The sequence below is a fragment of the Garra rufa genome, chromosome 1 (genome assembly GCF_049309525.1).
Source record: "Garra rufa chromosome 1, GarRuf1.0, whole genome shotgun sequence".
Lineage (NCBI taxonomy): Eukaryota > Metazoa > Chordata > Actinopteri > Cypriniformes > Cyprinidae > Garra > Garra rufa.
This window is the reverse complement of record NC_133361.1, coordinates 4,119,893-4,133,228: the sequence shown is the minus strand read 5'-3', so window position 1 is coordinate 4,133,228 and position 13,336 is coordinate 4,119,893. Positions and strand designations below refer to the sequence as shown.

Below are 13,336 nucleotides of genomic sequence, written 5' to 3'. Positions count from 1 at the left end.
TCAGCTTGGACTGCAACGCAAACAAACTTTCACAAACCCCGAACCAATGTTGATTTTGCAACACTGTTACTGCTTCAAAATGAATAAGGTTGCTGCAAGATCTAGTGAGAATCTTTCAAATTCTGCCCACAATTCTCTGTTATAAACAGGGCTGATGTACGTCAGAAAACCAGATTAGTAATACTAACTATATAAAAAAAATATTACTGTCAAATGTATGTCATATAATAAAAATACTCTAGTTCACTGTAAATATCACTGTATGTTTGTTTTATTAAGGGATAAGTCTGAAGCAAACCATATAATAATTTATTAATATTATCAACAGCTGTATATACAATTACACACCCAGGTATCGGATTAGTACTCGGTATTGGCCGATACCCCGAGTCCAGGTATCGGAATCGGTATCGGGAAGGAAAAAAGGGTATCGGAACATCTCTAGTAGCAATGTCCAAACGAGCTCCAAGTATCAATGGTTCCTGTTAGAGCCAATGAAGAGAAAAAGAGTTCTCAGTCTTATAAACACGAAAGAGCCTCCACACCTTGAAAAGATTTCGATAAAAAATAGGTAGCTCTGATAAATCCAGCTTGGTAGGCTCCATTAAAAAAAGCGATTTATCCAGTCCAAAACCTCCAAGGGTGCGCAGAATAATGCAGCTAAGTGCACACCAGCTACAGTCTGTTGAGCCATCCAAGAATCTTTGTAAAAAACATAAACGAAAAGCACCAATCCTACTTTGTATGTGAATCAGACCTTGTCCACCTTCTTCTTTTGGAAGGTATAAAATACTCTGTGGCACCCAGTGTAACTTGTCCCAAAAAAAATTCACAAGGGCACTTTGAACTTTGGATAAAAACTGTGGAGAAGGGTCTACGCATGCCAGTTTGTGCCAAAGTGAAGAAGCAACTAAATTGTTAATAACAAGAGTCCTCCCTCTGTAAGACATATTTGGCAATAACCATTTCCATTTATCTAGCCGCCCTTTGATTTTTTTCTAAAACCCCCTCCCAATTTTTTTGTACACAACTGTCATCACCCAAATAAACTCCTAAATACTTTATACCTCCCCTACCCCAACACAATCCTTCGGGAAGACAAGGTACCCCCTCAGACCATTGACCTAACAATAAGGCTTGACTTTTTTGCCAATTAACCTCAGCAGAAGACATCATTCTAAATTCTCCAATTAAGTTAAACAAATACTGTACATCGCTTTGTTTTCTCATAAAAACCACAATATCATCAGCGAATGCTGACAAATGAACTTTTTTAAGACAATTCGGTAAACACAATCCACATAAACGTGTTCTTATTTGTTGAAGTAATGGCTCAATAGCCAATGAATACAACATTCAAGACAAGAAGCAACCTTGTCTGATGCCCCTAAGAACCCGAAATGGAGCACATAAGCCACCAATCATTTTCAGTACACTCTCAACATCACAGTAGAGTACTCTGATCATACCTATATAATGTTTCTATGTGTTTTTGCAACGTAGAGTAATGCATCACGGACATATCTCAGGAATCGTTTCATAAACAAAGTGTAGAGAGTGTAAATAAGAGATTGATTGCACAGTATAGCGAGCGTCGTTGATTAGCTTTGTGAGATTGCGAACAAGACACAGACAGAAGTTCTGTCAACTTTATTGGTTTAATACAAGAGTATATATCGGAATATTAACGGATGTTATGCATCTAACCAAAATATGTATGTGCATCATCAAAAACAATATTGGGTGTACATTGAAATCTCAGAAATAGATCTGGGTGAACTTCCTGTTATTCCAACCAACTATACATTAATCAGACAGAAACAAGTGTGAAATTACGGTGACGCATTGCTGCCACACACTTATTTTTTTCCCACTCAGCTATGTCGTTATAACGAGATCTTTTCTCGTAAAAACGAGATCTTTTCTCGTAAAAACGACATCTTTTCTCGTAAAAACGAGATCTTTTCTTGTTAAAACGACATAATTATCTTGTTAAAACGAGATCTTTTCTCGTTAAAACGACACAATTTTCTCGTTAAAACGACATATTTTTCTCGTAATAACGACATATTATGTCATACGATCTGATGTTCCTGTTATAGACATTAAGCGATTTTCCGCGCTGCCTTCGCCAGTCCTGACCTAAAGGAGGATGCACGCTGCTGGAGTTGTATAGAAATACACTGTTTTAATAATTTTAATGTAATGGTTTCAATTGTAGCAGCATGTTTTTTAGGATTAATCTCCATGCTAATCTGCCCTCAGACCCAGAGGATTTAAGATGATCAGATCAAAACTGTTATTTCTGACGCTGAGCTTGGAATATTATTTGGATGAAAGTTTGATTTTACAGAAAATATAAATAGTATCATAAATAAATAAAAGAAAAATGACACGGTTTGATCGTGTTATGATTATGATTTCGTTCTGTTTAAAAAATGAAAATAAATAAATAAAGCCAGATTCTTTTTTTCATGAAAAGAGTGCTTATATGCTTTAATATTTGTGCGTAAGCGGCCCGGAAAAGCCACTTTTCAACTCAGCCTGTCTTTACGGTCTGTCCCATCATGCAGAATAAATGTTCGTCTGATGTACCGCTCTGCAAATTAGTCACAACAACATTTCTTTGCAAGTCTCATTTATAAAGCGCAACACTGCACTTCTCGGGTCGGCGCCAGCGGGATCCCTTACTTTGTGGTTACAGAGGAAAGAAATATAAATGTCTGCTTTATTTTATGTACTTCCACAATAACAACAAAACGTTACAAATTGCTTTTGTAAAAATACAGGGTATGCTCTGGCAATTTATGTCTCTCTATGCAGCTTGAAAGGTCTACTTCAATAAAAGAATCGAAAACAAAATAGTGTTTACTTAATTCGTATAAATCCAACAAGAGGTAATGTACAGTCTTTCCCGTGTGAGTTCATTATCTGTAACCTACCATTGTGCTTACACTCAGAGCCAGCACAGCATATTTCCACAGTAGCCTATAATCCAGATCAAAAACCGGATTTGTGGCTTGATTCAGCTAAAGATCAAATTTAATAATATATAATAAATAATGTTTAATTTGTATATAATCATACTAAGTATCAAGACCGCCCAGGCATGTTAAATTAATATTCAAGCAATAAGCTCATGTGTTTTACCCACGAACAAAAATACGAAGAATCAAGCTTTTCGTTTTTCCATTTCTCAAACAAAATGAAATAATAATAATAATAATAGGCTACTCAAATTGTTATTATGCTTATTATTATTATTATTATTAGGCGTATTCTTATTTTTATTATAAAATCTAAAGATAATCAAAACTATTAATTCTGAATAATCTGAATAATTTAATAATAATAATAGCTTATTATTATTATTATTATTTCGTTTTGTTTGAGAAACAGAAAAACGAAATAAGCTAGATTTGTTTGTATTTTTGTATTTGTATTTATTCTGCATGATGCGATAGACAGTAAAGACAGGTTGAGTTGAAAAGTGGCTTTTCATTGCCGCCCACATATAATTGTTAAAGCATAAGCTCTCTTTTTACCCACGGACAAAAAGAATAAAACTGTTTTTGTTTTTTTTTCATTGATTTTGACCGTTTATCATTTCTATTTTATTTCTTTATGATCGTATTTCAATTAATTTTCTGTAAAATCTAACTTTCATCCAAATAATATTCCAAGCTCAGAGTCGATTATTCAGAAATAACAGTTTTGATCTGATCATCTTAAATCCTCTGGGTCTGAGGGCAGATTGGAGATTAATCCTAATAAACATGCCGCTACAATTGAAACATTTACATTAAAATTATTAAAACTGTGTATTTCTATATATAGCTAGTGTATTCTAACTCCAGCAGCGTGCATCCTCCTTTATGTCAGGACTGTGGCAAAGGCAGCGCGGACAAACGCTTAGCTCCCTCACATAACATAATCATATCATCTATAACAGGAACATAAGATCGTTTTTATGACATATTATGTCGTTATTACGAGAAAAGGATGTTGTTTTAACGAGAAAATTATGTCGTTTTTACGAGAAAAGATCTCGTTATAACGACATAGCTTAGTGGGAAAAAAAAATAAGTGTGTGGCAGCAATGCATCACCGTATGAAATACACTAAACAGCAGGGAGAGAGGAAAACGACACGACAAAGAGCAGAGAGCGTGACAAATGCTAACAATCAGTTCAAATCACACAATTCAAATCAATCCAAGAGCTTTATTGAGAAATTTAAAACAGAAAGCCCAAAACATAACACTGCGTGGCTTTCTAATATTATTATTATAAAAAAAAACATTCAATCGATAATTACTCAAAGCAAAAGTAAATGGATGAGTAGCAAATAAAGATCAGTATATCTTGCATCTGTTTTTTCTAAATGTATCATAACTAGTTCTTAAAAAAAAAAAAACAGGGAAGAAAACAAAAGTGTCCCAGACTCTTCTTGAGCTTCCTGAACAAGAACAGTTTGTAAACAGCTACTTCATGAAAGACAACTTAAACTACAATTGACAGAAATGCATTAGAAGACAACTGAACATAATATGAAATCGCAAAATCATATACAAGAATAAAACTTTTTGAAATTGTTCTTTAGAGAGGGACTCTATTTTCGAGTATATCCAAGTTAAATCTGCTGGTTTTGAAGATGAAGATACACTTTATTTCTACCAGAAAGACTCAGGAGAATGAATACTGTGACAATTATCCATTTATTACGGGCTCTGCATATCCTGCCTGAAGATCAAGGCAGGGGCGCAGCCGACCCCCGTGAGGTATGGAAGGGACCATCCTGGTGGTGGTGGTGAGAAGGAAGGACTCAATTTGGAGGAGGTGGGGAGGATGGTGGTGCATTGAAGCGTCAGCAAACATGAGTAAGTACCGATCTTTTATACCACAAGTGTTGGAATGTGATTGGATAGATACAAATTGAGTGACGTAACAATTAAGTCTTCCTGGCAGAACTTAATGCTAGAGCTTTCATTGACTGTGAAAACTTTAGATGATGTTTCTTTGTCATGGCTCTTGATTGATCCAGATGATATTTTATTGCTTGATTCATTATTGTGTTCAGCATCAGATCTGAAGATGATCTACTCACTGTGATTGCTTTTTGTGTGACTGCGTAGAGCAGATAAATGTCTGAAACGGATCCCACATTCAGTGCAGTGATACGGTTTCTCTCCAGTGTGGATCCTCTCATGTCTTTTCAGGATTTCTGAGAGTCTGAATCTCTGGTCGCAGTGTGAACACATATAAGGTTTCTCTCCGGTGTGGATCCTCTGGTGCTCTCTTAAATTTCTCGATGTAGTAAAAGTCTTTTCACACTCAAAGCACATGTAATCTTTCACACTAGTATGCATTTTCTGATGTATCTTCAAACTTTGTAGACATGAAAAACTCTTTCCACACAAATGACATGAATGTGGCTTCTCCTTTGCATGAACTCTCAGGTGTCTCCTCAGGTTTGAAGCCCACAAAAATGTTTTATCACATTGATCACATGCGTACAGTTTCTCTCTAGTGTGGATGTTCATGTGTGCGTTAAGTTGTACTTTTTGTGCAAAACTCTTCCCGCATTGATCACATGTGAAAGGTTTCTCTCCAGTGTGGATGCTCATGTGTGCGTTAAGTTGTACTTTTTGTGCAAAACTCTTCCCGCATTGATCACATGTGTAAGGTTTCTCTCCAGTGTGGATGCTCATGTGTGCGTTAAGTTGTACTTTTTGTGCAAAACTCTTCCCGCATTGATCACATGTATAAGGTTTCTCTCCAGTGTGGATTCTCTCATGTGTTTTCAGGTATTCTGATCGTCTGAATCTCTTCCCGCATTGATCACATGTGTAAGGTTTTTCTCCAGTGTGAATCCTCTGGTGCTGTTTCAATTGTCCAGCTGTAGTAAAAGTCTTTTCACACTCAAAGCACATGTACTCTTTCACACCAGCGTGTATTTTCTGATGTACTTTCAATCTTTGTAGTAATGAAAAACTCTTTCCACACAAATGACATGAATGTGGTTTCTCCTTTGAATGAACTCTCAGGTGTGTCTTCAGGTTTGAAGCACTCAAAAATGTTTTATCACATTGATCACATGTGTGCAGTTTCTCTCTAGTGTGGATGTTCATGTGATGCTTAAGATGTGATGATTGTGAGAAACTCTTCCCGCACTGATCACAAGTGAACGGTTTCTCTCCAGTGTGAACTCTCATGTGACACTTAAGGCTTTTTTTGTTTGTCAAAATCTTTCCACACTGAGTGCAGGTGACAGATTTCTTGGCTCTGCTTTTCTTTAAATCTTTGGGTTTGGTTTGAGAGCGACTCATTTTGAATATGTTTTTTTTTTTCCCTCATCAGCTTCACTCAATTCTTTATTCTCCTCATTTCATCAATAAACTCTGAAATAAAAATAAAAGCATTTTATTTTCAGAAACTGGTTAAAAAAATAAAAGAGGGAACCATGAACTTGATGTAACAGCAGAAAGTAGGAAATTGCCATACAAAAGTTTGATCTTCAAATTAGACGATCTTCAAATTAAAATAAGTTTAATCAACTACACAATTATCTAACATACTTTTTGTATTATTGACTCACTATGTTCCTATTTAATACTGTAAATCTGCTAATTGACACAATCTGTATTGTTAAAGTCGCTATAGGCAAGATAAGTTTATTTATAAAGCACATTTCATACACAATGGTCATTCAAAGTGCTGTACATGAAAGGAATTAAAATCATAATATCATGAACATTAATAATGATAGTCATAACAATAAAAACAAAGAATTTAAAAACATTTAAGAGGATTTAAAAATTAATTAACACAGTAAAAATTATTATGCATAAAATAATGCAATCTGTTCGGACGAAGCACAGTGCTCATTCAATAAATGCACAACTGAACAGATGAGTTTTCAGTCTGCATTTAAATGTGTCTAATGTATTCCAACTGCGCGCGGCATAGTAGCTAAAAGCGGATTCCCCTTGTTATATAAATAAAGGTCACTTGACTTGACATACATTTTGTTTAAAGAAAAAAGTACCCAGTTCATAGAGAGTCTCTTTTATTTGCTGGTTCATTATTACAAAAGAAGTTTAAAGAAAAAAGTAGGCTACCCAGTTCATAGAAAGACTTCATTTGTGAAACTATTGGTCCTAAACAACTCCGTCATCAAATAATCATTAGACACAGCGATTGTTTTTGCCGGTTGAATGGAGGACATTTGTTCAAGTAAAAGTCTCCTCTCTTCACTGAATACACGTTATAAATAAAATTACACAGTTATTCATAAGTGAAACTGACATTTACCTCAAATTCCTGCTACACTGAAACCTAACTACGCAAATGAAGATGTGAAGGACAGCAAAAAGCAAATAATAGAGACGAAATAGAGGACTCACCGGACAACGCTCTCTTTCTCACGCAGCTCCGCTCTCTAACTCGCGCATGCGCACATCGAGTGATCCTCACGAGCGCTGAAGATGAAGAAAGAGTCTCGATCGCCCCCAGGAGGATGGAATCAGTATAGGTCAAAAACCATTCAACCTAAAAAAAAAAATAAAAATAAAAAATACGATGTCAAAACCAAAACCCAAATTTCTAAACCTATTTTTAAATGTTGAAGTGTAAATAAATTAGTTTTGTCTTTCGTTCCATTAGATTAGATGGAGAGGGTGGGTGAAACTGGTGTATTGGGGTACTGTAAAATGACATTCAGAAATACACCCAGTTAAAAGAGTCTTGGAAAACATGAATGTAAATATGAATAGTTTTGGATAGAAAGCAAATAATGAGGCTCATCAAATTGGATTAAGTAAATGTGCTGTGGTTATTCCCAATGTCTGTAGTTTATATTCAGCTTCTAGTTTTAAATCTTCAACTAGACATTTTATCAGACATCTTAGAAGGAAATTAAGTGAGAAAATAGTGAGAAAAAACAACAACTTTAAAATAGCCAGAATTAGAGTTTAATTTTTAGACGAGTACATAAGAAATAAAAGGGTGTGTGGCAAAGTAAATTGATGGTGAGAATAAAGGAAAAAACATTTATATAATATTCAAAAGAAAAAGTTGGAAATGAAAGGAGAATTTTTGTGAATAGAAAGGAAGACAGCATTATATCTGGTCTATACTGCACTTTATCAATAATTAGCTACAACAGGAAAACATATTATAAAAAAAAAAATATATATATATATATATATATATATATATATATTATAATTCACCAAAATATTTCTCAGTTCTGTTTGTAGTACATTCCTAGTGTCCAGATTGACTTGCCAATACCTCTTTTCAAATGGGCACAAATGCAATGTTAAAACACCTCAATTATCTCTTTTTATACGAGTACATTACTCATTTAAAAAAAAATGCTTTAATGCAAAAGGTTTTCTATCCGAAATGTTTGCATATAAAAATCTTAATTTTAACGTTATTCAGCAAACACTATATCCGATGATGAAAACAAGGCAGTGTCTAACTGAGATTTACAGCCGAACGGGGCTTTCCTCATTTGCGAAACTATTTGTCCTGAAAAACTCTGTATTTCACTCATCATTTACAAACGGAAGAATGTTAGACACAATGTTGTATTTTTGCCGGATGAACGAAGCACAGTTTGAATAAAATTCTCTTTTCTGCACTGAATACAAACGTTAAATAAACAGACTAGAACCTTATTCATACTTGAAGCTGACATTTTCCCCAAATTCCTGCTATCCGCAACCCTAATTATGTAAAATAAGATATGGACAGCAAAAAGCAAATAATAGAGCTGAATAAGAAAAAGAATAAAAAGAGGACTCACTGTCACCGGACAACTCTCTGGGTGCTTCTCAATATCCCTCCTCGTTTCCTCGCTCCTCCGTCCTCCATCCTATGACCCGGAAACCGATCGAGCTCAGCCATCTTGTAGGACATCTCAATTCTTTAATTGCACCATAATGGGTGAAACTGTCAGACAGTCAGACTTAAGCACGATATTGCTGTTATTAGCTTAAGTTGTGATGTTAAATATAGTAATACAATATAGTAAGGGAATGCTTTACAAAGAAACAAAACTTAATGCCCCTTTGATTTATTGTTGATTTGGGCAAATCTGCTTTTCCACACAGAAATTCATGTTCAGTGAATCTCCTCAACAATCAAATGTTCAGCAATAAATGCATCCTATATGAATGAACATCCACACTAGAGAGAAACCTTATGTGTGTTCACACTGCAACAAGGGCTTCAGACTGCCAGAAACCCTGAAAAGACATGAGAGGATCCACACCGGAGAGAAACTGTGTCATGACTGCAATGAGATTTTTTTTAAGTAATGTAATAGTTACTTTGCCTGGTAATTAGTTACTTTCATAATGATGTAACTCAGTTACTATTTGTGGGAAGTAACTAGTGACTAAAACTAATTACTTTTCTAAAGGTCCGTGCCCAACACTGGTCATGTGTCACTTGCTTATTCTTTCATAGATGTTTTTACAAGCTGTTCTTGTTCAGGAAGCTGAAAAAGAGGATGTAACACTTTAACTGTTTTCTTAACTGTTTTTTTAAAGGACTAGTTATTCTTCCACTTATGACAGATTTAGAAAAAGCGGATGCAAGATATAGTGCCATGTAGCTTTGCAACTGATCTGTTTTGCTTGTCTTGTAAGAAGGTGAAGGATTACAAATTTAAGAATCTGTTTATCCTTTGTTCTGACATAGCATCACAGGAAAATCTAAAGTGAAGTACATTTAGCTTCTAGAGGTACAGATGATGCCATTCTAAGAAGATCAAATCAGGCAACCCAGGTGTCTGAGACATTAACCTTTTTGTTCTCAAGGTACACCTATGCTTTTGTCTCTATGATAATGTGAAGGTATGGGCAATACTGTCAGACTGATTGGATTAGCACCTTTGCCTTTGAATGACACTGTTATGATAATGAGATCAGGGCTGGGGAACTCTGGTAACGGGCTGATTCCTGTACTGCATTTGCATGCTTCGTTTTGGATTGACTCCACCTCTATGTAATCCTCCCCCTGGAAAGGTATATAAACTGTAATGTATATGACTTTTGAAGAACTGCAGCAACGAACAGCTAGGATCTCAATAAAGAGAAACTTCTGCTTCAAGAAATCCAAACGTCTCCTGGTCTCTGAGAAAAGTTCACAACAAAGGGAAGGGGAAAACGTATTAAATTAACCCTTTTATTTTTTGTTAAAACAAGGGAAAAAAACTGAATATTATTAAAGAAGCAGACTGGTGTGCAGTATTGTAAGAATAGTAATATGATTAAACCTTAATGATACTCATCCATTCAGTAATGCATTTTCATGTTTATATTATGTTAACAACTTTTATTGTCTGCTGGTTGTATTTGTCACTTTATAGTTTAGTTATAAAATTAGAAAGCCACATAGTGCTTTGTGTTGGCTTTTTTGGCTTTCTGTTTTATAAGTCTCAAATGAGAATTGAGAAATGAGATTTTTCTGATATCAATGTCAGATTCTAGTGAGACAGGGCTGTGAACACCCATCTGAGGCCCATCACGTGTGGCCATGTCCTTTTCATGTACTACAATATCATCTAAGTCAGGGCAGCTCAACCCTGTTCCTGGAGATCTACCTTCCTGCAGAGTTTAGTTCCAACCCTGATCAAACACAGCTGTCAGTAATTATCAAGTGCTCCTTCAGATCCTAATTGACTATATTGTTGGACACCCTTGAGAATCCTCTACTGCCTCGTTCTTATCAGAAACTGAGAAAAATAAAAATTGCAACATCGTAAATAATGATAGCGGCAGGAACATTTAGTTTCATATTATTTACCAACATATCATTTAAATCCCAGGAGAGAACCTGCATAGTTGAACATTTAAATGCTGACAGCTAAACACTATCATAACGTTATCTTGCTAGGGACACTTCTCTTCAAGCACATCTTAATCGTATTCTTGATCATCAGTAACTTGCCTTCATAGTCATGAACACATTTTTTTTAATATTTAAATATTTTAAAGCCTTTATTATTTTTAAACTCTACAGCTGTGCAATAAAATTCACATCAAAGATTCACTTTTCATTCATAAAGACATGGAAAAAATGCATTTTCATGGAAAACGTCTTTTTTTAATATGGACATGACCCATGTTGCCAGAAGATGGCAGCAGAGGATCAATCATTGGCTTTCATTTCACCTCCCTAGTTTTTTTCAAGACATCTTTTCAATTTATTATAAAATTACTAGTATAATAAATTGTAGTACTTTTACTATAGATTGTGAGTATATAGTATAGCAAGTGCAGAAATTAAATAAATAAATAAGCTCAGACACAAACAGCCTATAAGGGTGAATTATTTAAATACTTATAGTTCACTAATAAGTTAAATATTAATGGTATAATAATTAAATACGCACTCGATGAATTTGAAATATTTTATATAATTTAATAACTACATCTTTTAAGCTTTTTCTTGAACTGTAAAAAATAATAAGCTATGTATGAGCTATGACTCACGCATATTTAGCCGATTTTACTCACATATTTTTAAACTGGCATTCTTGCAACAGTATACATGGACATTTGGTCCTCTTAGACACACAAAACTTTTGTTCGATTGTGAATGGATTATGTTGAGAAACGAGCAAAGTACACTCATATTACAGCACAGTACAGTTGACCGGAAATGACTAAAACAAGGAAGTAATCTGTGCATATAGACAATTAGTTGGTTCAGGTGTGTGTTTGTGTAGGTACATCTCCAGGAACAGGGCTGAGCCCCCCTGATCTGAATACACAGCCATTTAAGTACTTTTTCTAAGTACTCCCAACTTATTTTCTCCCTCAACTTCAAAATCGCTACATCACTTTTTTTTTTTTTTTTTGCTTTTTTGTAAAGATGTAGGTGATTTTTGATTTTGAGGTTTGAGGTTAAAAAGTAAATTATGCAAAATAGATTCCATGTCAGAGATGGAGAAAATATACATTTATTAACAAGTTTTCAAAAGATTCACATAAGCATAATAATCAAAATAATCATTTCTGGATCAATCTAATACATCTGCAATCAGATCAGACACTTAAATCTCTAAAAACCTTTAGAGGTTGAACAGATCTTATATATATATATATATATATATATATATATATATATATATATATATATATATATCTTAAAATCAAAAACATTTAAACCGGAGACGAATAAGTCTAAAAGAAGCTCAGACCTTTTTATACCCTAACACCAAGTCAATATTAGACAAAGAAGAGGTATAATTTCCTGGTTCATGTTTGATATTAGTTATATGATATCAGTCACATCTTCACAGTTTGTGTCAAAAAGAAACATTATGTACAATTTACAGCTCATCACCCTTGGGGCCAGAGGACTTGCTTGTTTGTTTTTAATATAAATATAAGTTCTAAAAGCCTTTTTACACAAAAAGCCTCAGGTTTAGAGAAAAGTAATTGACGCCTGTACAGCAGACTGCAGAAGTTAGATTTCGTTCAAATCTTGAGTAATTTTTGCTTATTAGTATGGATGAATTGGATCATTGAAGGTTAATAAAATGGGATTAAATAAATACAGGATATTTGTATTATTTAACATTTAATTATTGTAAGTTTGCATTGAATTTCACTGTTTTTATTCATTTTTAAGAATATCTGCTTTTTAGTGAGTGAGATGAATTAATGCATGTTCACATTTATTCTAGAACTAAAGTAACATCTTACTCACAGTTTCTCTCAACATTGGGACAGAAGAGCTTTAATCAATAAATGGGGGGGAAGTAACTAGCATATTAAAAAGTAATGCATTACTTTACTAGTAACTTGGAAAAAGTAATATTATTACATAACTTGTAATGCGTTTATGAGGCAGTTCTTGACAGATTTCTTTGGTGATTTCAAATCTGAAATTTAATCGTGAGCTTGATGAACAATTTGAGATTTTGATGTTTCCCCAATCAAAGAGAGACCAGCTACACTTGCATGCCTCAGAGGCGTTTCCAAGATGGCCGCCGAGTTGAATGTCTTGCATTAAAGGGACTTTGTGAATCACCCAACATCTTATCGCTCATAACTGTTGGTTTCTCCACTAAGATGCATGGATCTTCATGTGTATCTTCAGTGGACTTTTATAAGCAAAACTGGCTCCGCACTGATCACAGTGTGCAGTTTCTCTCTGCTGTGGACCCTCTCATGCGCTTTCATATTTCCTAACAGTCTGAATCTCTTGTCACAGTGTGAACACTTGTATGGGTTTTCTCCATTGTGAAGCCTCTGGTGCTGTTTTAACTGATACGCTGTAATAAAAGTCTTGTCACACTCAAAGCACATGTA

At 34.6% G+C, this 13,336-nt stretch overlaps 1 protein-coding gene across 1 annotated transcript in view; it reads right to left on the bottom strand.

Annotated features, from left to right (window-relative positions):
- The window catches only part of LOC141331880 (uncharacterized), a 347,739-nt gene that overhangs the window by 316,125 nt on the left and 18,278 nt on the right, over positions 1 to 13,336 (bottom strand). Inside the window, exons 5-6 of the mRNA XM_073836956.1 lie at positions 13,156 to 13,299; positions 5,155 to 6,300 (exon numbers count right to left, since the gene is read on the bottom strand). Coding sequence (XP_073693057.1) covers positions 5,155 to 6,300; positions 13,156 to 13,299 — 1,290 coding nt within the window. The remainder of the gene's footprint in view (positions 1 to 5,154; positions 6,301 to 13,155; positions 13,300 to 13,336) is intronic.